Here is a 21,490-nt window from a genome sequence, read left to right as displayed (position 1 = left end):
ACATTTCTGTGATTTTTACTTGGTTTTTCTTCATTGGTATAATATTACCTTATCCATACATTACTGTATTATTAATGTGATATTACTGTATCCATGGACATGCCATTGAGAAGTGATAATGACCTTGTCCACTGCAAGCTTCATATCAGCATAAAGCATTTCTTCTGTATCTGTAAGCTTACAGGATGGTTTGTAATTTTGCACAATTTTAATCAAGTCAAGTGATTTCACTATAACAAAAAAGATTGTAAAAAACATACCTGAAACAGGTAGGAACATTTCACTGACAACCATCAAATTTTTTGGAGAAATAAATCATAGTTTAGGTCAAAATCTTTTCATTCTATGATGCCCAGTGCATAATTCTATATACGTATAGCATTCTATGTACAATTTTATGACGACCGATAATGCACTAATTTTTCAATAAGTGAATTTTTTTTCGCCAAGCAAGGTAAATGTAATCAAAATTTTTTGTTGTTAATCAATTTTTTTGTTAACTGGAGCCTTTGCTAACTGAGGTTCTACTGTAAATGCATTTTTAAGGGTGTCCCTAATTACCCTGGGGGGGTGTCCCTTTTTGCCCCGTCACGCAGTAATGGCTGCCATTTTTTTTTAATGAGATAGGCAAATTCTGTCAATTACGTTTTCGGCGATTTTTTAGAGATAGTAAATGTTTGATTTTTTGACCAGCTTTATACATAATAGATAGTAAAAATGTTGAAGTTTACTCCACTATTTATAGTTTTGCAATATTTTGATTAGTTTAGCTGCTATAACATTTTTACAAAATGTGGCACGCACGTCCCTATTTACCCCGCCCCTCTCTTTTTACCCCATTTGACGGTATTTCATTTACTTGCCACTGCTGGTGTTGCCATCTGTATGTGGGCTAATCTAGACTTGAAATGTGCTTCTCATCTTGTTAAATTTTATAAAATTGAATAATTAATACTTATTTTTATTGAATTTTTATTGAATATCAACAATTATAATTCATTCTATATTAGTGCCAATTACTTTTTGTATTGTCTTTTTCTTTCTTCTCATGACTATAGTTCATAGAGAACTTTTTACAAAAAACTTGGTGATACTAAATAGTAATAGAGAATTCATGTGACACCTTTTCATATTTTACTTGATAAATTTCAAGTGATGAATTTCACTTGTAACAAAATATGGGAAAACAACATCTATGGTAAATTCTAGCCTGAACATGTACCCAATGCAACCACAAAACAATGTAACCAGAAAATTAACAATCAATAATTCAAGGTAATTTTGTTCTCAATGAATGCGTACCATAAAATGGGGTAACTTTGACCGCTTTTTTTCAAAACGATGCCATTGTTTTACTAGTTAAGTTAAACTTGAATTGAAACATGCAAAATACAGGTCTATACTCTAGCTTCACTTACCATAAATTGCTGGCTCCTGCCTCTCATAATTTTGATGTAATTTCAAAAAAATAACTCAGTACTCACTGCAGTGAGTGACAGAGCGCGCATTTTCCCGTCAACGAAAACTTGAGGTCACGGACAGACGGATGGACAGACAGACAGACAGATGGACAGACAGACAGATGGACAGACGGACATGGTGAACACAATAGTGCACTTTTTCCATAAATGAGAAAATGCGCTAAAAAGTGATGGTCTTTGTTACCCCCCACTTTGAGGTTTCTTTGACTGGGTGGTAAAATCAATTTCATTTTTTGGTAAAATAACTCCAGGTTTTGGTGCATCGTAGTAAAACTCTTCTAGTTACATACCTATGCAAATGACAAATTTTAGGAAAGTGTCATAGTTTGCAAATTGAGGGCACCGCCCCCCAATGGGCGAAATGTGACCACCTAATGGCAGCCGTGACGGGGTAACATTGACTGGCTTAGAAATTAAGTTAAAATTACCATATATAAGACTCTGTAGAGTGTAAAACACAAAGAAAAACATTAATAGGTGTATCAAACATAAAATATGTCACATAGGTATCTGTGGTAATTTTAACTTGATTTCCAAGCCGGTCAATGTTACCCCATCACGGCTGCCATTAGGTGGTCAGAGTTCCCCCATTGGGCGGTGGCACCCCCCATTTGCAAACTATGACACTTTCCTAAAATTTGTCATTTGCATATGTAACTAGAAGAGTTCTACTACAATGCATCAAAACCTGGAGTTATTTTACCAAAAAAATACAAAAATTGGAGGGGGTACTCTGACAGGCTTTAAATAATAGCTCTTTTTCATGGGTCACATTTTTGATTTTTTAACCTATTAGATGTGCAAACTTTTTAAATCTTTCTATTGTGTTATGTAGCCTCAGTATTAGGCCTTTAATGACCATTGACAAAATTTTTCTATGTCGAATGGTTTTTGAGTTTTGGGGGTTTTTGTAAAAAAACGAAAAGTAGTTGAAGTTACCCCGGGAGTCAAAGTAACCCCATTTTACGGTACATTAAAATTTAGCGTGCCTTGTTCAAAAAGGGTGGACCATGCCAGGGTACAGAAAGTGGGTGAATATTGAAAGATCTTTGGCCACGCCTCAGCAGCAAAATTTACACCTTGAGAAAACCTTGCCAACACATTTGGATTTAAATTATTGCATTTTAAAAATTACTTTGCACAAACAGTATGGTTTCTGGTGCTTTGAATTGATCAGGATGCAGTGAATCTTGTCTGGAAATCAGTTGCAAGAGTGAAGTGTTGCAGTGTGTTGTAGAGAGTAAGGGACTTACTATCAAATTTGCTCTTGGCATTTCCTTCTCAATATCAAAGTTGCTCTCAGCAAAACATATGATGGTTGTCACTAAAACATTCCTTTCTGTTTCAGATAAGTTTTTCACAATCTTTTTTTATAGTAAATTCACTAAACCCAATTAAAATGGTGTGAAATTACAAGCTGTCCTGTAAGCTTACAGATACAGAAAAAATGCTATAAGGCTGCTGATATGAAGCTTGCAGTGGACAAGGTTGTTGTAAATGCTCAATGGCACGTTCATGGATATGGTAATATTGCATCAATATATGGTAATTAATGTATATGGTAATATCATATCAATAAATGAAAAACAAGAAAATGTCATTTATTCTACCTCTACATCATCTACAATGAAAGAGGAGGACTTCAGAGTACTGTTAGTCATGGATGAGTAGTTTTGAGTACACTCTGCCTGCTTCAAATGTTTTAAAATGAATTTTTTATTCCAAGTGTCCCGAGTAGCCCCGTTTGACGGGGCTACTCAGGACACTCTTTTTTTGCTTCTGGCACATTACGAATAGCATATAGAATTTTTTTGGAGAAACCATGTGATAGTCCTTGCAAAGAGCTTTGAAATGAGTCTAAACTTGTTTATGAAATGTTTCATGGTAAGAAGTTATGAATGAAAAACGTTAGAAATCGTCCCTAGTAGCCCCCGTTGACGGTACCTCTGCTAAGGTCAACCAAAAAAAATATATGCCATATTAAAAAATGTTATTTACATAAAAGTTGTACACAGGTGTTGGCTTAAAAATGTGATTGATGGAATTTGCGTATCTCATTAAAAAAATTGTGGCTATTTCTGCAAGACAGGGATATAAGGAACACCCCTAAAAAGTCATTTACAGTAGAACCTTTATTAGCAAAGGCTCCAGTTAATGAAAAGATCAATTCACAACAAAAAATTTATTATATTTACCTTGCTCAGTGAAAAAAATTTTACTCAACGAAAATCTAATGCATCATCTGTCATCACAAAATTGTGAATAGAATATCATGAATAAGTAAGGAACAGATTTTGTTACCCCATTCACCTTTTCCTAATTAAAATTAAATCTTGTCTACATTTTTTGTAAAGTCTTATAATTAAGGATCTAAATAGGTCTACCTGATATAAATATGTCTACCTGACAATTTCCATTTGTTCCAGTGTAGTGAGTAAATGCAGAACTTTGCTAAAGTTTACTCAGGGCATCTGTTCAATGTTAGCTATTTTTCTAAATAATGGCTTCACTTGCTAGGGAAAATGATGAGGCAGCCAATCTCATATCAGCCGATCAAGTGGTCAGTCCACATTCTTGTCTGTCACATGCTGGAGATGAAACAGTAGATCTCTATGATGATATTCCGACTGAAATAATTGGAGTGCACAATAATCCTGCTGAAAGCCAAACATCTAATGAGAAGGCATCTGCTAAAAGTGTGAACTCCAAACATTACTCTAAAACATCATCAGGCAAGATATCTACACCTGGTGCATTTGACCTGCTAGATGATTGCATCATTGCAAAGCACACAACTGAGGTAAGGGTATTTAATAATTATATACTAGTTTGAAATAAATCTGCTTTTTAAAGTAGTGCTAAAATAGTGTTCCTTGATTCTTGTCACACAATGCTAGTCCGTTTTCAGCATTTTATCAAGAAAGCAATTTGCAAATTTAAGTGTGAATGACAAAAAAGTTTACTCTGATGGCTTATTTATAGTGTAGTGTTTTTTGGCATTTCATTGCTTTCTTGATTCTCCATTTTCTTTCTCAAAATTCATTTTCTTGTATACCTATATATATAGGTACTCTTACAGAACATTGTGCTAAAAATATTTGCTGCTCATTTTCAGAGAATTTTGTTATGAAACTCAAATAATTTTTTATATTACAGTTTTCTGCTGCTCAGCTTGCTGCAGAGAATGAATTGCTTAAAAGTGAGATTCATGCAATTCGGGAGCAGTCTAAGGAACTGCAGAAAAACATGACATGCTTGTGGAAGACTGCACGCATGCAGATCAAGGAAAAAGACAACAAAATTGTTGCATTGCAACGAAAGTGAGACTTAATTTAGACTGAATAATTTTAATGCTGGAGTACATTGTGGAATATTAATTATTAATTATTATGTTTTCAGATTATCATTATGTAATTAGTTTAAGGTACTGTAAAACAGGGTGACTTGGATTATTGACAATACTTGGACCATTTTGACATTAAAGAAAAGAAAACTGGGTACTTGCAATGTTCTTGCCAAAGAAAAATTGTGTTGATGGTTCTTGGAGTACCAAGAGATAACCTAGAAATGCAATAAAGAGATATATTTGATATATTTACTACGTTGTTGCCGGGTATGAGTCTTGCATTGCGGGTGAGGTAACTGTGTTACCTGCCTCTCAAGTTATTTGGCAACAACCCTAATTAAGTTAGGAGAATAAAAGACTGGTCTAATATATTATCAATATTGAATAAAAATATAGTGCAATGTATTCAAGAAAAATTGACTAATATAATTTTTAAATGGATATGTAATGGTGCAATATGTTAATATGTTTCTTTCTGGAGTTATGACTAAGGATAAGGAGCATGAACAGAGTTAATAGTTATTCCATCATTAGTAAACTGTAAAAGAAATAACACAACATAAATAACCCATCCAGCCTAATAATGATAATAATATGACTGTGAAAGGATTAAATTAAATATTGAAATTGATGCAATAAACACTAAACTGTTAGCAGGCTGGTTGTGTGCTGCAAGCAAAAAATACTTGAACAAAAATCAGAAAACGTTTGCAAATAAAAGCTAAAACCAGAACCAGAATAAACTGCTTGAGTAATTTGTAATAGTTAGTAAGTAACAAAAGCAAAGCATTCAAGAATAACTTGCAAGCAAATTAAAGTAGAATTGAGAATTGCAATAAATATTGATAATAATTAAAGCACACACAAAGTTGAATAATCAAATTAAAAGCAATTAAAATTATGGAATGCTTAGAAACACAAAGCTGCAAACTTAATTATACTCCCAACTATATTTAAGGCAGTTTTGCATAGGGAGTCAATAATTTAGTGATGAGCAACTGTATTTGCACGGTCTCCCATCTACTAGCATAATAATTAACCAAGTATTTGAAAATACAATGAATTTACTGGCCAAAAAGAACAGAAAGAAAACATACATATGTACATAAATAATCAATGAATGATATACATAGAGAGCAAATGGTTGGGCGGGCAATAATGATGAATGTCTCCTGGCGACAATGGGACTATTTGTATCACAAAAAGGTTATGCTAAAAACTGGTCCAAGCCACCCCATTTTATAGTGTATATGATTTTAAATGATCAAAATTTATGTGTAAATGATTAAAATTGATTTTAATTAATATTGATTTCCCTCAAATTTATCAATGAGGTCTAGAACGTACGATGAATATTTTCATATGATTGACAGTTAATTAAAAGTTAATTTTACTAGCATTCTATGATTTGATATTTAAAGAAATTTTTATTTGTCTTGAAACATCTTAAGGATAGTTATAATGAATGATATTTCCCAGTCTCTAATATTGTTTCTTTCATAGATATGAAGCTCTGGTATTCAGACGGGCCATGAGAAATACAAGCAAGGATGATTTCGACAGAATTGTGACAAGAATATCTGCCTATGCACCAGCAGAAATGAAAGAGTTCTGGCAGGTATGATATAGGGTTCAGTGACGTCTGAAATCCCTCTCTTGTTTTCTTGAGGGAATCCTTGAAAATATTAAATTTTTTGTTGTGTGTTTGCTTCAATTCTGTCTGATTTCCTTTGTTATGTGGAGTAGAAAAAGATTTTACATATAAATTTGTTCTTAGTTCTGCCTAAAGACGCCATGTTTTTCCTGCCAAAATAAACTATAATTGTTACATATAATTAACTATAACTAACTAATTAACTAACTAATTAACTAAACTATAATTGTTCGTACCAAAATCAGGATTTCCCTAATTTTATGTGAGCTTAATATATTTTTTGTCTCACAGGAGATGAAACGAGACGGATCTGGATTATGTAAAAACTGTGGTGTCCAGAATGCTGGTGGTGCTGGCGGTGGCGGGGGTGGTGGTGGTGGTAGTGGTGGTGGCATGCCAATTCCAAGTAACTTGTCTCAAGTGCAAGTCCACTCTGCAGTTCGAGGTCATCAAGTGCCTGCCGTTGAAGCTGAGTCTCTGCTCCATCTCCTGCCTGTTGAGCAACAGAAACAAGTGAGCAGTGGAGTTGTTAATGCTAAAAAACTCCCGAAATCTTCACTAACGAAGAAGCTCATGAAGATGGCTCATTCAGAACCCAACAATGTGAACGACACACATTCATCTGTCTCGCCATCTGCTGAATCAAAGAAGAGAAAAAGAAGCCGTAGTGACGACCGCGGATCAAGAGAGCCTCCAAAAAGAGACTTGAGCTACGAAAGGAAAAGCCATCACCGATCAAGAAATTCCGGAGAACGAGAATCCAGCAACGTGAACGACACACATTCATCCGTGTCGCCATCTGCTGAATCGAAGAAGAGAAAAAGGAGCCGTAGTGACGACCGCGGATCAAGAGAGCCTCCAAAAAGAGACTTGAGCTACGAAAGGAAAAGCCATCACCGACCAAGAAATTCCGGAGAACGAGATCACGTTCATGATGAACGACCCATAACTCCTCGTCACGTGCGGGAAACTGACACGACGATTCCTAGTAAGAAGCCTCGATATCGAGATGAAAGAACTGGCAGAAGACGCTCTCCTACTCCAGATTCTCGTCCGCACAGAACACGTAACTCTAGTTCCGGACGTCCATTGAGAGATCGCTGCAGAATTAGACCAACTGAAGACAGCCGTCGAATTATACATAGACGACGTAGTCCAACTCCCAGAAATTTCGGTTTTAGACAAAATCATTTTAGACATGGAAGCATGAATCGCCGAGTCAAGAATTTTCCGTTACATTCACGCAGAATTAGTGACAGACGATCACGTGCCAGATCTCCGTCTAGTAAGTTTAAGTCCACAAAACATAAAGATGAGAAAACGTCGGATGGTGCACATAAAAGCCACGACAAGAGAGAAAAGGCTCGAAGATTATCCAAAATAAAGCCAAAAATCGACGAAGTTGATGCATCTTCAACTTCAGTAATAGTCCATGCTGACAAGGAACATCACAATGACGATTCTTTTCACAATTATGAGAAGAAATTGTTGTCTGCAAGCATTTCTATTCCAAAACCTAAAATAAGAGAGCGACATCAGCGAGATTCGTCAATTGAACATGCTGTTTCTGCGCCCTCTGATCACCAGAAGAGGAGTTCAGAAGACAGAAAAAGTAAGCCCGCACGTCACGACATCGATGATGAACGGAGACTGTCTCTTGAGCGTCAGAGGATTTTGGCTGAAATAAAATTACTCGAAGAGAACAATTCCCACCATTCGAGGGAATTTAATTGTCCTGACCCGATAGAGAACGCCGATCTTCAAAAGTGCGTTAATTTGAGTTCCAAAACTCGAAATGAAGTGGACTCCCATCACTCGTTCACTGTTCGAAATCTGAAACCAAAACCTCTTGACACTTGTAGTGAAAACGTGCTGGTCAGACAGTGCAAAGAAGATCAAAATGAGGCAATTAAAAACCTCGATAAGGCAATCTTAACTCATCAAGACATGCGAGTTCCGAAGTCTAAACAGGTTCCCCGTGAAGGAAATGTTAATGCATCATTAAATTTTCAGCACAATTTGGAAAATAAAATCAGCCAGAAGTCGATCGCTGGCAACTCAAGTGACCTGACTACAACATCTAGTACGTATCCAGATATTGGAAATCGGTTGAATAGGCCTAAGGTTTTAGAAAAGATGGATGACACTATTGACAAGATACTCGTAGAATATTATGAGAACAATCGATCCTTGAGTCCTGTGGCATCTGAGACTTCACTATTACAATTCCTGGACCGGCCTCGAGCAGCCGAAGGCCCTCGGACTCCTGTTGTGACATTCGAGAATGTGCTTGATCCACCTACAGAAAAGAATGTTTTGCAAGATCGCTCACTTTCAGATGCTTCAAATTTTGAACACTGTCCGAAGCGTGTCGGAGCGACTGAATCTAAACCCGATTTAGAAGCAAAAGATTCATTGTCATCCGATGCTAAGCTTATCAAAAGAATACACCCAACACCAGTCTCTTCAGGTTCCAACCTCAACGCTTCACTTCATTCTCTTCAAACTTTCGAGTTCGTCCCGATGAAGGAATACACTTTGAAGCCGAAACTGCGTGTTCCAAAATCCCGTTCCAACATCATTAGCTCCAATTCCCCGAGCTTCACTAATGAACTAAGAGAGAAGTCAGCGTGGGAGCCTCAGTCGAGTAATGTTCCTATGAATCCCATTAGTTTTGCTCAGTTTTCTGATGATGAGAGGGATATTGAAAACACAGATTCGTTTGATAGTGGATCTGAAGCATCAGAAGTATCGAAGGATTCTTTTATAGCTAAAACTTCCGACGAAGAAGAATTTAATGTCAACAGAAGCAAGAAACTTGGAAAGGTAAGAGCAGCAATTTCATTGCTAAATACTGACCTCGAGCTATCTAATGACAACACAACAAACATGTCTCCTAAAAAAATTAACTCCGGAACACCGATCAAGAACAACAAAAGCTCAAATAATTCTGAAAAATTGTTGGAATCTCCCGCCAAAAACACTCGCAGCCAATCAGCGTTACGGAATTCTGCCAGCAGGGTGACTAGAAACAGCGTCTCACCGACGAAACCTGCCGACAGAAACAAAAATTCTTCACCCAAGAAAAATTTAACGCCCAGAAAAGCTCGAATGAGTGCAGAAACTGTGGAGAAATCGGCTACCAACGGATGTTCAGCAAATAATATTGTAACTATTTCATCAGTCAGTAATTCCGCGGATTCATGTTCTTCATCTTCTTCTAATAGTTCATCTACGTCATCTTCATCGACGTCGACATCGTCTTCTTCTAGTTCATCTACATCAAGCGCTTCTAATTCAACAGTGCTGAAGCGCGACGCTGCGTTGATTCACGAAGCTGATAGAATGGCCAACTCTGCTAACGGCCTTGAAGCGAATCACAAGCTACAGGAAAATTCGAGTGGCATTGTTGATAACAATCTATCTTTGACCGAAGGTGGCAATGAAGCGGTCACTTTTGGTCAGGAAACTCGACAAACTTCGACTTTAGTTGGCAGTGAAGTGGTCAATTTTGGCCAGGAATGTGATAGCAATATGGCGGAAAAGGACCACACTAAAAGATACAATCCAACTTTGCAATCAAAGATGGAAACTTTATTTGGCTCTGATTGCAGTGATAAGAGCCTCCCGGCTACAGAAAATTGCAGTTCTTCTCCAGGTGGCGCAAATAAACTGGAATGTGACACGAGCTTTACAAATGACAGTCAATCTCAGAGAATTAATGCCAATACGGAAGTTCTGAACACTTCTCTTACCGACCAAGCAACGCTCTCACCAGAAATTCAAGATTGCGACTCTCAAGAAAGCAAAATCTTCGTAAAAAAACTTAGGTGGTCTAAACAAAGGAAATGCGCGGTAATGTCTCGTAGTTTCGCAAATCCCAAAAATGTCATAAACATTCGCTATCATGATGAACCGTCGATACCTGTTGAATCGGAAAAGCGTCAAGCTGTTGATAATGACTCCGATGTTTCAAATGTGTCTAATCATTTATGCTCTTCGGCCTCTTTGTCTCAAACAAGTTTATACGAGAACCAAACTCCTATTCCAGCAGGGAACAAGAATCAGATCGAGTCTCACAAGAAACAGACTATCCAAACACCTACCATCTTCAACGTTAGGAAAAAGATTTTAGTAACGCCTGAAGTAGTAGTACACCGAGTTCGAAGGAGACCAGTAATCTTGTCGGCTTCTCCAAAAGTTTCAAGTGATTTCATTACTCTCGTATCTCCTTCGTCTGTCCCTCCTACCGTCCCTTCATCATCGTCCGTCCCTTCATCATCTTCCGTCTCTTCATCATCGTCCGTCCCTCTTACCGTCCCTTCATCATCGTCCATCCCTCTTACCGTCACTTCATCATCGTCCGTCCCTCTTACCGTCACTTCATCATCGTCCGTCCCTCTTACCGTCACTTCACCTTCTACCACAAAACATTCGCAAACTGAGCGACCTCTAGAATCATCTTCGCTGTCGACTTCGGGTTACAGTAGTTCGACTTCTAATGCCCCAATTACGACAAATAAATCCCGAAAATCGCGACCGATTTCTCCCAGTCATGAAACGACCTCTTCTTCAGCTTCAAAACCCACCGCGTTACAGTCATCTTCTTTCTATTCGTCTTTTAAAATCCCTAAGAAATCGCTAGTAACGGCTAATGATGATCAGGTTATCAGGTCCACAACTCGTGCATCGAATTCTGTGACTCGCAGTATCGAATTCTCGGACTGCAGTAATGTTACTCAGAAAGATGTATCATATCTTCAAAGCAATTCAAATGTCTCTTCTCCCACTGTTGGGAGCGGCGAGATTGTGAAAATTTTGAAGCTGCGTGGTAAAAGAAGACCAAATTTTGGTACATCCAAATCCTGCCTCAATAAATAATTAGTAATCCGATGCAAGTTTTATAGATTCTTCAGAAGCAGATATGTGCATTACTTCGTTTTGATCCACGTGGTTGTTCTATCCATTCTTAATCTTTTCCAAGTTGAATATGTACCGACGTAACCATTCCAATCATTGTTTTTTTTTTAAATTAGAAGGATACACTTTCTCTTATGTTGTTGATGGAAACGTCATCCATCTTCCAACCATTCTTAATCTTTTCCATGTTGAATATGTAACGACGTAACCATTTCAATCATTGATTTTTACATCGCAAGGATACACCTTCTCTTATGTTACACCTTATGATACACCTTCTTCTCAATATTATTTAATATGCATGTTCCAAAAATTTATGCCCCTATACGATGTTCTTGAACTCCTGCTAAACTAATTATCACAAAAGAATAAAGTGGCCATCAAGAGACTCTAGAACGGTGGGTAGATTTGTTAGATTTTTTATCGAGCAAGCTGGTATGTATTCAGTATACTCCAATTGCATCTCTATGTTCTTCGAAGACATCATTAGCATCAAATTTAAACGGTTTCTATCTCTTACTACAAAGGCTACGGGAATGCAATTGGCATTAACATTTATTACTATTTTACATTGATAGTTTAAGCAACAGAGGCAGCAGGACTAAAATTAATTAGCATTAATATTTTATGACACCAACTTTCTACCTAAAACCGCAAGAAATCTAGATCTGCTAAATGCAATTTACTTTACTTTTACTTTTAGACGCATTTTAGCCAATGATCCAGTAAAATTGTAGAGCTTGTTTCATCCAGGGTTGAAATTTTTCAATAAAAGGTAAAAGCTCTCCAGCAGACATATAAATGGTCCATACAACTGGAGTACAAATGCGCATCTCTATAAATAACTTTTCATAAAACCTTCCTATGTTCTTTCTTGCCTTATAAAAATTGCCAAGATGTTAATTTCTTAATTAGCATGGTCTAAAAAATGTTTCAAGCGCATAGATAATGTCAAGTGACCGGTGATTACACAAGTTCATATCCTAAGCTCATTGCTCTCTCTGTACTAGCTTTACAATCCTATTTTGTACTCAATAAGTTGAAAGATTTTATACACTTGTGTGCATTACAGACCTCAGATTGAATTTGCATCTGAATCTTAAATAGTGAAAGTAAAAAGTAATCATTTTTCCTTCATTTAGTAAGCAAAACCTCGATTTTCAATTTCGAAAAAAATTTTCACTGCAAAAGTATTTCACTTAATTTTAAATTTTCTCTTTCTTTCTAGTATATATAAGAATTGTATACTCAGAAATATATTATTACTTTAAATGTCGTTTAATTTTAGGGTAACCTCACAACAACGTTCATAATTTTAGGAAGCCTTCATGCAAGAAAAACACACGTAAGAAACTTAATAACACGACGATAATGATACATGTTATTATTGTTGTTTATTAGAGTATTGTTGATATAAACTCAAATAATTGCTTCACTAAATAACAAATCTATGAAGACAGACGCAAGTGTGTAATATGTGATGTTGATATTATAATTCTTATATCGTGTCATCATTAATATTAGAACATTTATAATTATAAAATATAATGTCAACGAAATATAAAAAATCAAGATAAGTGATTGCAAGTCGGTTAAATGTGAAGAGCATCCTCCAGTACAGAGGCACTCGCGATCAGTTTATCAAGCTAAAAGATACATGGGAATAATTACGTTGTTTTGTAAATACGCTAATTGACATGAAACAATAACAAACAATTACCTGCTGGCAACAGGAAATACTTCATTAATGAAGAATATGAACGTACATTCATAAACAAACTTCTTCGATATTTTAAAGAACACCTTGTGTGTTCTATAATCAAGTACCGGTCATCATTGTACCAATGTTCAAAATTGTAACATGAATTCATTCACCTACAATGTTGCCAGAAGCCTTTCAAACCAATAAGGATATATTCGCTCATCGACAATTTGCTATATTGTGTAACAAATAATTTTGAACACATTCTCAAGGCGAGCACCTTTGGCATGAATTATTGATGTACAATTTTTCACGACATTGATTCACCAGCATGTTTTTTTCCGATTTAAAAACATCCATAATATAATGGATTATTTAATTATTATTGGCATTTTAATAACTATATAATCCTTTAGCGATCAAATAGCACTAGTTAATCGGTAGGGGCAAAAAAATCTACTTTTATAAATCCTTCCTAAGTGAAAAAGTATGTTAGATACATAATGTAATGGAACATGGATATTCGTAAAACTAACATGAAATAGAAAAAATCGGGAGTGAAACTTAACTGCTGGTTTCACTACAAAAATATTATACCGTACTTCCCGGATTGCAGGAAAACGTTTCCCAACAGAAATGACAAAGAGCCAAGCCATCTACCCACTTAAATATTTTAGTATTAACTATTCCTCCATTTGAGAGCTTATTAATTAATTTAATACTGGGCAGGGTGGCCCAGTGGTTACAGTTCAGAGTACCAAGATTGGAGCAGAGAGGCGCGGGTTCGATCCCAGCTCTGTGCGCCAGTTTCTGGTCAGAATCGGCAAGGAGGCCGGGCGGTTAAGCACAGCAGAATTGTAGCAGTGAGTTGCGAGTTCGAGACCGCAAAATGCTGTGAATGTTCTGCGATGTTAAGAATCGGCGACAGGCCTACGGCCTAATAAAAAGCTGAAACCGCTATTATTATTATTATTAATTTAAGCCATAACGCAGCCAAACTCAGTATTGCCTCAAAAATTAAAAGGAGCTGCAATTTTTTTTTAATTTTTGTTTTGCACAATTTAGTATTCACAAATTACGTACGAATGTTTTTGAAATTGACAGATGGTTGAAAATTAAAGTTAATATTGCTCACTAATGACATAGGTTTTGTAGACTCAACTAAAACACGTTCGTAATTAATTACCTAATAATGGTTACACGTTTGTAACTAATTACTTAGTAATAGTTACACACTTTTCTAATGAATTACCTAACAGTAGTTACACTTTAGTGACGAGTTACTTAGTCGACATGTTGAGGACCGAATATTAACATTATCCGGCTACCTACAGCTTCCAGTACAGAAAACAAGTTAACTTATAACAAGCTCCTCGAACCGTTAAACGAACATCATAAAAATGTACAGTCTGAAATTAAAAACTGTGTCAAGAGATAAAAGAATTAATGTAATAAAATCGTTAAAAAAGATTTCAGTGACGGAATACCAGCGACTTGTCAATTCAATTTCATGATGAACGTAGTTTCACTGTGAGGTTGCCCAATATTATGTATAAATAAACGACGTACATGACAAGAGGTAACCTACTTCGTTTGCGCTTTCTTGAAAATAATTACTCATGTTTCTCGTCAATTGACATCTTGGACTCAGCTTCAGGGATTTCATCCTCAATGGATATATCGACAACAGCAGCCGAGGCAGCAGTTCCGTTAACGTTAGTTTTCTTAATCATGGTCTGCATCTTATCTTTCTTATCATATTCATCTTCCTCAGGTGTTTCAGCCTGACCACTTCTCGCATCTTCATTATGTCTGTAGTACTGACCACTAAGCTGCTGTATTAACGGCGTATAATCGCCACTAGCTCCTTCAGAAACCAACTTTTTCTTGCATTCACATCTCTCCATACCAGCAGCGGTATTTTTTTTAGCATCATCATTACTGTGCTCGGTTTTGCACGATGCACAACGAGATTTTGTATCGGAAGACGATAAGGAATTATGAGCGTTGGTGTTAGTTGATAGTAGCAGGTCCCAGTGTATGGTAGTGTTGAGAACTTCGCGTTGCAGCCAAACTTCATAGGAGCGAGTAAACTCTTCCGTGAGCTCAACTTTGCGCCCAAGCACTGAAGTTATGCAGTTGTCCACGGGCTCGAACTCACTCTCGCCCTGAAAGTGCGTATATTTGGACTGAATGGTTCATAGTTAGTGGGGGTTAATAGCCTATATACCTAGTCTTTTATCTACTAGTTATTAGATAAGAGCCGTTTGAGGTTAATAGCGAACAAGTCAATGAACCACTAGAAATTAAATAATAGATTAGTTATTAATTATCAAGCAAATAATGGAACTAACAACCTTTATCAAATGTAATTAGACAATTTTCGAAAACCATTAGTCAACACAATACTTGAAAAATTGTTGTCAATAAATTAATCCTCAGGACAGTGACAAGCAGTGAGGAAAACGTTGACTTATCGCCATCAATGAACATGATCACTGGAAGATGAAGCGTTATCATGTAATACTGGTGCAGGTAATACTGGTAAGGTAATACCAGCACAGATTACAGGTAATAACAGCACATGTTACAAGTAATACCAGCACAAGTTACAGGTAACACAAGCACAAGTTCCAGGTGATACCAGCACAAGTTCCAAGTAATACCAGCATAGATTACAGGTAATAACTGGCTGTGTGGTGCAGTGGTGAGAGAATCTCGCACCCAGCGCCCGGGTTCGAGTCCCACTCAGGACAAGTTCTTCCGGGAAGCACAGCTCATGGTCAACTCGGCCATTCATCCAACTCGGGTTGATAAATGAGTACCTGGCTTGTCCAGGGTGTTGTGTAATGCAATAAAATGGTTCTGGCGGGTCAGCGAGCCAGTGATGGTCGTAGAACTACCAGTGGCATAACGTGCCCGGAAAAACTGACCTATCACCCCCCTTACCTAGTTGCCACTGCCAGGATGAGCTATTACAACAACAACAGGTAATAACAGCACATGTCACAAGTAACACCAGCCAATGTCACTGGTAACACCAGCACATGTCACTGACAGTGTGGGCGTGGTGGTATCGGCGCGTGTTAAAGCGGTCAACCACCGCTTAAAGTGAGCACATGTTACAAGTAACACCAGCACATGTTACAGACAACACCAGCACATGTCACTGACAGTGTGGGCGTGGTGGTAGCGGCGCGTATTGAAGCGGTCAACCGCTGCTCTGAGTGAGCACTCTTCGGTCTGGAAGTCCCAGGGCCGAGCGTCGGGATCGTTGCCGTACGCCCAGTCATCGTTGAGGCGATGGCGAACCTGCATTACAAATACATTAATTATTACTCAGTACTTATCTTTGCATACTTCAACCAATTTGCATCTATACATACTCCTGCAATTACTACTGTTGAATACCTGGTTCTCAAATGCGCTTCTCTTGTACATTTCGTTCGCCGGATGCATGTGTGTCAGTGACATTTTACTTTAGTTCGGTTTTAAAGGCATCTAGAGTTTCAGTTGCGGTGTTGGCTCTAGACTGTGAAGAAGGAAATGTTTGGTACGTGTGTTCTAATTTTGAAGATTCGTGTAACGTGTATATTTGACTTTTATCGTGTTATACGTTCGAAATAAATGATTTTACTTCTCGATTATACCTTTATGTGCAATACTAATTTTATGTAACCATTTTTACCTTTGTATATTGTTTGTTTACAGAAACCGATTTATAAAGACAACTGAACGAAAAATTGTGTATTCAAATCCTTCGCCAAACGAATATACGTAAGTTTCAAACATAGCTTCAACTTCGTTTGATGCAAGCTATGCACGCTGAGCCAACACCAAAATTCTAGACGAAGTTATGGCCATGCATCGGACACCGCCATGTGGTGACGTCACCTTGCCGTCAGCAAAGCTCGGCGCAGTTACCAGAAAGAAGAACGAAATAGAAGAACTGCTTCATAATCATCCCGAAGATGTTGAGCCTATTCGTAAGCTCTATACTGAGTATTTGGTCAAGGTTGAGAACCTGTTGGAGTCGTGTAACACCGATGAGCTGGGTAAATGGGTTGCCCCTCATAAAGAAGCTATCGACGTGTTCCGTAAGCGAATAGAAGATTGGATTGCCATTCGTAGAGTGAAAGATGTTGCAGGTAAGCAGACATCCGAACCCTCACGCTCCGTACGCTCCCACCGTTCCGCAGCATCCAGTACATCATCGGCTCGCATTCGTTTGGCAGAGCGAAAAGCCAAGATCACCGCCGAAAAAGCACTACTTGAAAAGGCTAAAAGCCTGGAATGTGAAGAATTAGCATTGAAACGCGAGTACGAAAAGAACCTTGCAAGGCTAGAAGATTTGAAACGAAGAGCCGAGGTCGAGCGCGCTGAGTTTGAGAACGAAATTTTGGAGGCTGAACTCGACAAAATCGACAAAGGTTCTTCCATCGGTTCCTGTCAGTCTGTTCAGGCGCTGGAGGATGTGGCTAGATCTGCTCCTGTCGAGATGCCGCGTGTTCTGGAAGACGGCTTCTGCAACGAGCACACTCCCTCGATTCTTCAGGTTCTGTCAAGGCAGAATGAGATTTCCAGTAATTTGGTCGTAAATCAGCAACAAAATCTGCCGAAGCGAGATTTGCAGACGTTTGACGGTTCCGACGTTACAGAATTTCACATCTCCATGCGTAATTTTGAGAAGATGATAGAAACAAGATGTTCTGATCCTTCCGACAGACTATCGTACCTTGAACAGTACACTTCGGGCAAAGCTCGGAAGTTGGTCAAAAGCTGCGTCAACTATGATCCAGAGACCGCGTACCGTCAAGCCAAAGCCTTGCTTAACGAAGAATTCGGAAGCGAATTTAAGGTCACGCATGCGTACCTGGACCGCTTGAATAAGTGGCCGCCGATAAAGAACGAAGATGTCGAGGCTCTACAGGACCTCTCAATCTATTTACTTCGGTGCCTCAATTATTTGGAATCGACTTCTCCGTGCAATCCCTTACACAGCCCAAGGGAACTAATGAATATTGTACAAAAGTTGCCGTATAAGACGAGAGAACAATGGCGTCGTAGAACTTACCAGAAACAAAAGGCCGCTCTGAACGTGGATTTTGGAGATTTGGTGACTTTCATACGTGAAGAGGTTGCCCTCCTAAAGCAGCCTATGTTTGGGCAGATTGCCGATCCCCTACCGCCACGTAAGGATAAGGAAAACAAATCTAGAATCCTCGCTACAACTCTCGAAGACAAAAAACCCTCGATCGTATGTGAATGCTGCGGCGGCAGTAGCCATTCCCTGGAACAGTGCACGGACTTTAAGGCAAGATCTTTTCAGGAGAAGTCTGACTTTATCAAGAAGCGTGGCCTGTGTTTGGATGCCTTTGCCAAGGCCACAAGTCGAAGTTTTGCAAGAAGCGAAAAACTTGCGCTACATGTGGCTGAAGACATCCTACGATTATGCACGACTCAACGCCTCGCATTGCCGCTAAGCAATCTCTGATGGAACAGAAACGTGGATGCGAAGCAGGGTCTGATGGTCCTCCAGAGCCAAATGCATGCAAGCAAGGAGGCCGCTCCTCAGTCTCCGCGAGGGCAAGTTACGTCGGTGGGGCCGGTAAGGTTAATAATTTGATTATGTGTCCCATAGTTGCTGCTAAAGTTAGGATTAAAAATGGTCCATTTGTTACCGTCAACGTAGCTCTCGACAGTCATTCCTCAGATAGTTGGATAAGGGAGGATTTAATTGAGCAACTAGGTGCCTATACTCGTCCTACTAGAGTTTTTCTAAGTACAATGGAAAACGTAAGGAAAGAAGTCCCGACCTCCATTTTGACTGATCTGGAGATTTGTCCGCTCGATGGTACCAAGTCTACGTTGATACCAATTTTATTTACGAAGCCTTCAGCTAACTGGCCGTTTTCGAAGGAGGATATTCCTACTTACGATGATGTCGAAAGCTTGCCTTATTTGGAAAGGGTTCCGTTTGATTTTGTGAACGTGGACGTTGGAATTCTGTTAGGCATGAACTCGCCTGGCCTTATTAAAACCTTCTCGACTGTGGATGGCGAGTGGGAGCAGCCTTTTGCATCGCTTCACTGGCTCGGCTGGGCATTCAATGGTCCAGTTAGCAGACGCAAGCAAAGTATGCATTGCAAGCGATCAAGGTTGGATATTTCAAGCCTGGAAGCGGACATCGAAAGTTACTTTTCACGCGACTACTTCGAGCCGGAGTACCAGCCTTCTCCGTCAGTCGAGGATGAAAGGTACGTGGCTCGCCAAGGTAAAACACAGTTTGCGACGTACTTCGGACGGTAAATATGAGATCGCGCTGCCATTCTACGACGACGACGTTTCTTTCCCTCTGAATAAAGGTCAGGTCGCAGCAAGGTTTACGTCTCTGCAGAGAAAGTTCAGAAAGGATGAGTGTTTTTTGGACGAGTACAGAAACTTCATGAGTGGTTTGTTAAGAAGGGATTATATTGAGAAAGTGCCTGATAGCGAAATTGCAGTTCCTGACGGTAAGGTGTGATATCTGACCCACCATGCAGTCTATCATAGGCAGAAGAAGAAAATAAGAGTAGTTTTTGATTGTTCACTAAAATTCCAAAATCCAAACGTACATCTCCAAACGTACTTATTATGGTGGCGAACTTGTATTATAATTCTTAGTTATTCGCACCATTCAAATAAAATTTTATAGTGAACACTTGTTGCCACTTCTGGCTATTGTTCTTCAACAGGGACAAATTTTCACTAATCAGCAGCAGAATCAGCAAAAAACAAATAGCAGCAGCAGCAGCAGCCCAACCAAAGAGTATCAAGGATTCTGTACATTATCATCAATAATTAAAAGCAATGATATAAAAAAACAGCAACTGTAATGCTAAGTTCAAAATAAATAACAAATTTGATCACTGTTTCTGAGCATACAAATGCCACAAATGGTGCTCACCATCTGCTGTTGTAATGCTAAAAACGCTAATTACTACCTATATAAACCACAAATTTGATCACCATTTTTGAGCATACAAATGCCACAAATGGTGCTCACCATCTGATAGATTGCAGACAAGGTCTTCATGTTACTCTTGCGCCATTGTCTGCCAAGATATTTAGTCTGCATCTTGAGCAGCTTGAGAACGTAGAGCTGCATCATAGCGTGCTTCACCTGAAACATTACACAAAATTACGATGAACAAAATTAATTAATTACGAATTGCCTACCACGAACAAAAAAAAAGTAATAAATAATGTGCGATCGTCGTCGATGCTGCAACATTACAATCCTAATTAAAAATTCCGATCCAATCAAATTACGAATAAAAAAGTCAAAGTTATTCGAAAATTTACGGTCGATATCAAGGCCCAAACCTGAGAGTATTAAATGCCAGCGCCGTAAAATCGCGTTTGACCTTCATTCAATTTTGATTTTGGGACGCAACTTTCAGTATCGAAATTTGTTTCCCACCCTGAGAGTTCGTTTGAGTGTTCACCATGAATGTTCACTATCTTATCACCCGCCATAAGAGTACGTTTGAGTGTTCACCATGAATGTTCACTATCTTATCACCCACCATAAGAGTACGTTTGAGTGTTCACCATACATGTTCACCATCTTCTCACTCACCATGAGAGTACGTTTGAGTGTTCACCATACATGTTCACCATCTTCTNTTCGGACTCGTATCACTTGAGACGGTGGAAGCAAGTGCAGTATCTTGCCGACCTGTTTTGGACGCGTTGGCGCCGTGAATATTTAACGCTTCTTCAGAGCAGACAGAAATGGAGCACAGCCCAGCGGCCGATACAGGAGGGAGACTTGGTTCTGGTTACGGATCAGAACCTGCCTCGTAACGACTGGCCTCTTGGACGCGTAGTGGAGGTTCCTACCAGCGCCGATGGAAGAAGACGTTCGGCCAAGATTCGTATAGCGAAGTATAGAGATTCTTCAGTTACTCGGTTGGGTACGATGTTCATGGAGCGCCCTATAACTAAACTGAATTCTCTTGAGAACCACCGATGAACTTGTCTAATGTGTAAATTTGTGTAAATTCAAATTTGGGGCCGGTGTTGAATTCCTGGTTCTCAAATGCGCTTCTATTGTATATTTCGTACGCCTGATGCATGCGTGTCACCGACATTTTACTTTAGTTCGATTTTAAAAGCATCTATAGCGTCAGTTGCGGTGTTGGCTCACGAGTGTAAAGAAGGAAATGTTTGGTACGTGTGTTTAAATTCTGAATATCCGTGTAACGTGAACATTTGACTTTTATCGTGTTATATGTTCGAAATAAATTATTTTACTTCTTGATCATACTTTATGTGCAATACTAATTTTATGTAACCATTTTTACCTTTGTATATTGTTTGTTTACAGAAACCGATTTATAAAG

General features: G+C 38.5%; 2 protein-coding genes across 2 annotated transcripts; one reads left to right on the top strand and one right to left on the bottom strand.

Moving 5' to 3' along the window:
* Nucleotides 1-3,912: 3,912 nt before the first annotated feature.
* Nucleotides 3,913-11,842, top strand: LOC108681956 (serine-rich adhesin for platelets). The gene is made up of 4 exons (XM_047881868.1): nt 3,913-4,281; nt 4,638-4,801; nt 6,331-6,445; nt 6,773-11,842. The coding sequence occupies exons 1-4, from the start codon at nt 3,982-3,984 to the stop codon at nt 11,360-11,362; spliced, it is 5,169 nt and encodes a 1,722-aa protein (XP_047737824.1). The 5' UTR covers nt 3,913-3,981; the 3' UTR covers nt 11,363-11,842.
* A 2,388-nt stretch (nt 11,843-14,230) lies between these two features.
* LOC108681952 (striatin-interacting protein 2-like) lies at nt 14,231-20,736 on the bottom strand. Its single transcript, XM_047881871.1, has 4 exons — nt 20,725-20,736; nt 20,149-20,265; nt 16,278-16,415; nt 14,231-15,271 (listed from the first exon to the last, which is right to left on the bottom strand). The coding sequence occupies exons 1-4, from the start codon at nt 20,725-20,727 to the stop codon at nt 14,717-14,719; spliced, it is 813 nt and encodes a 270-aa protein (XP_047737827.1). The 5' UTR covers nt 20,728-20,736; the 3' UTR covers nt 14,231-14,716.
* Nucleotides 20,737-21,490: the final 754 nt, after the last annotated feature.

This window comes from Hyalella azteca, unplaced genomic scaffold (genome assembly GCF_000764305.2).
Source record: "Hyalella azteca isolate HAZT.00-mixed unplaced genomic scaffold, Hazt_2.0.2 contig9022, whole genome shotgun sequence".
Taxonomy (NCBI): domain Eukaryota; kingdom Metazoa; phylum Arthropoda; class Malacostraca; order Amphipoda; family Hyalellidae; genus Hyalella; species Hyalella azteca.
Note: the sequence above shows the minus strand (reverse complement) of the source record. Positions and strands in the feature narration are given on the sequence as shown.

Excerpts from the sequence above, each read along its gene's own strand:
- LOC108681952 (XM_047881871.1), bottom strand. Across the intron at positions 16,416-20,148 it reads TGTCTGCAATCTATCAGATG|GTTCGCCATCGCCTCAACGA; the intron begins GTGAGCACCATT and ends TTTGTAATGCAG. Across the intron at positions 15,272-16,277 it reads GCTACCACCACGCCCACACT|GGCGAGAGTGAGTTCGAGCC; the intron begins GTCAGTGACATG and ends ACGCACTTTCAG.
- LOC108681956 (XM_047881868.1), top strand. The coding sequence starts at position 3,982 with ATGGCTTCACTTGCTAGGGAAAATGATGAGGCAGCCAATCTCATATCA. Across the intron at positions 4,802-6,330 it reads ATTGTTGCATTGCAACGAAA|ATATGAAGCTCTGGTATTCA; the intron begins GTGAGACTTAAT and ends TTTCTTTCATAG. Across the intron at positions 6,446-6,772 it reads AAATGAAAGAGTTCTGGCAG|GAGATGAAACGAGACGGATC; the intron begins GTATGATATAGG and ends TTTGTCTCACAG.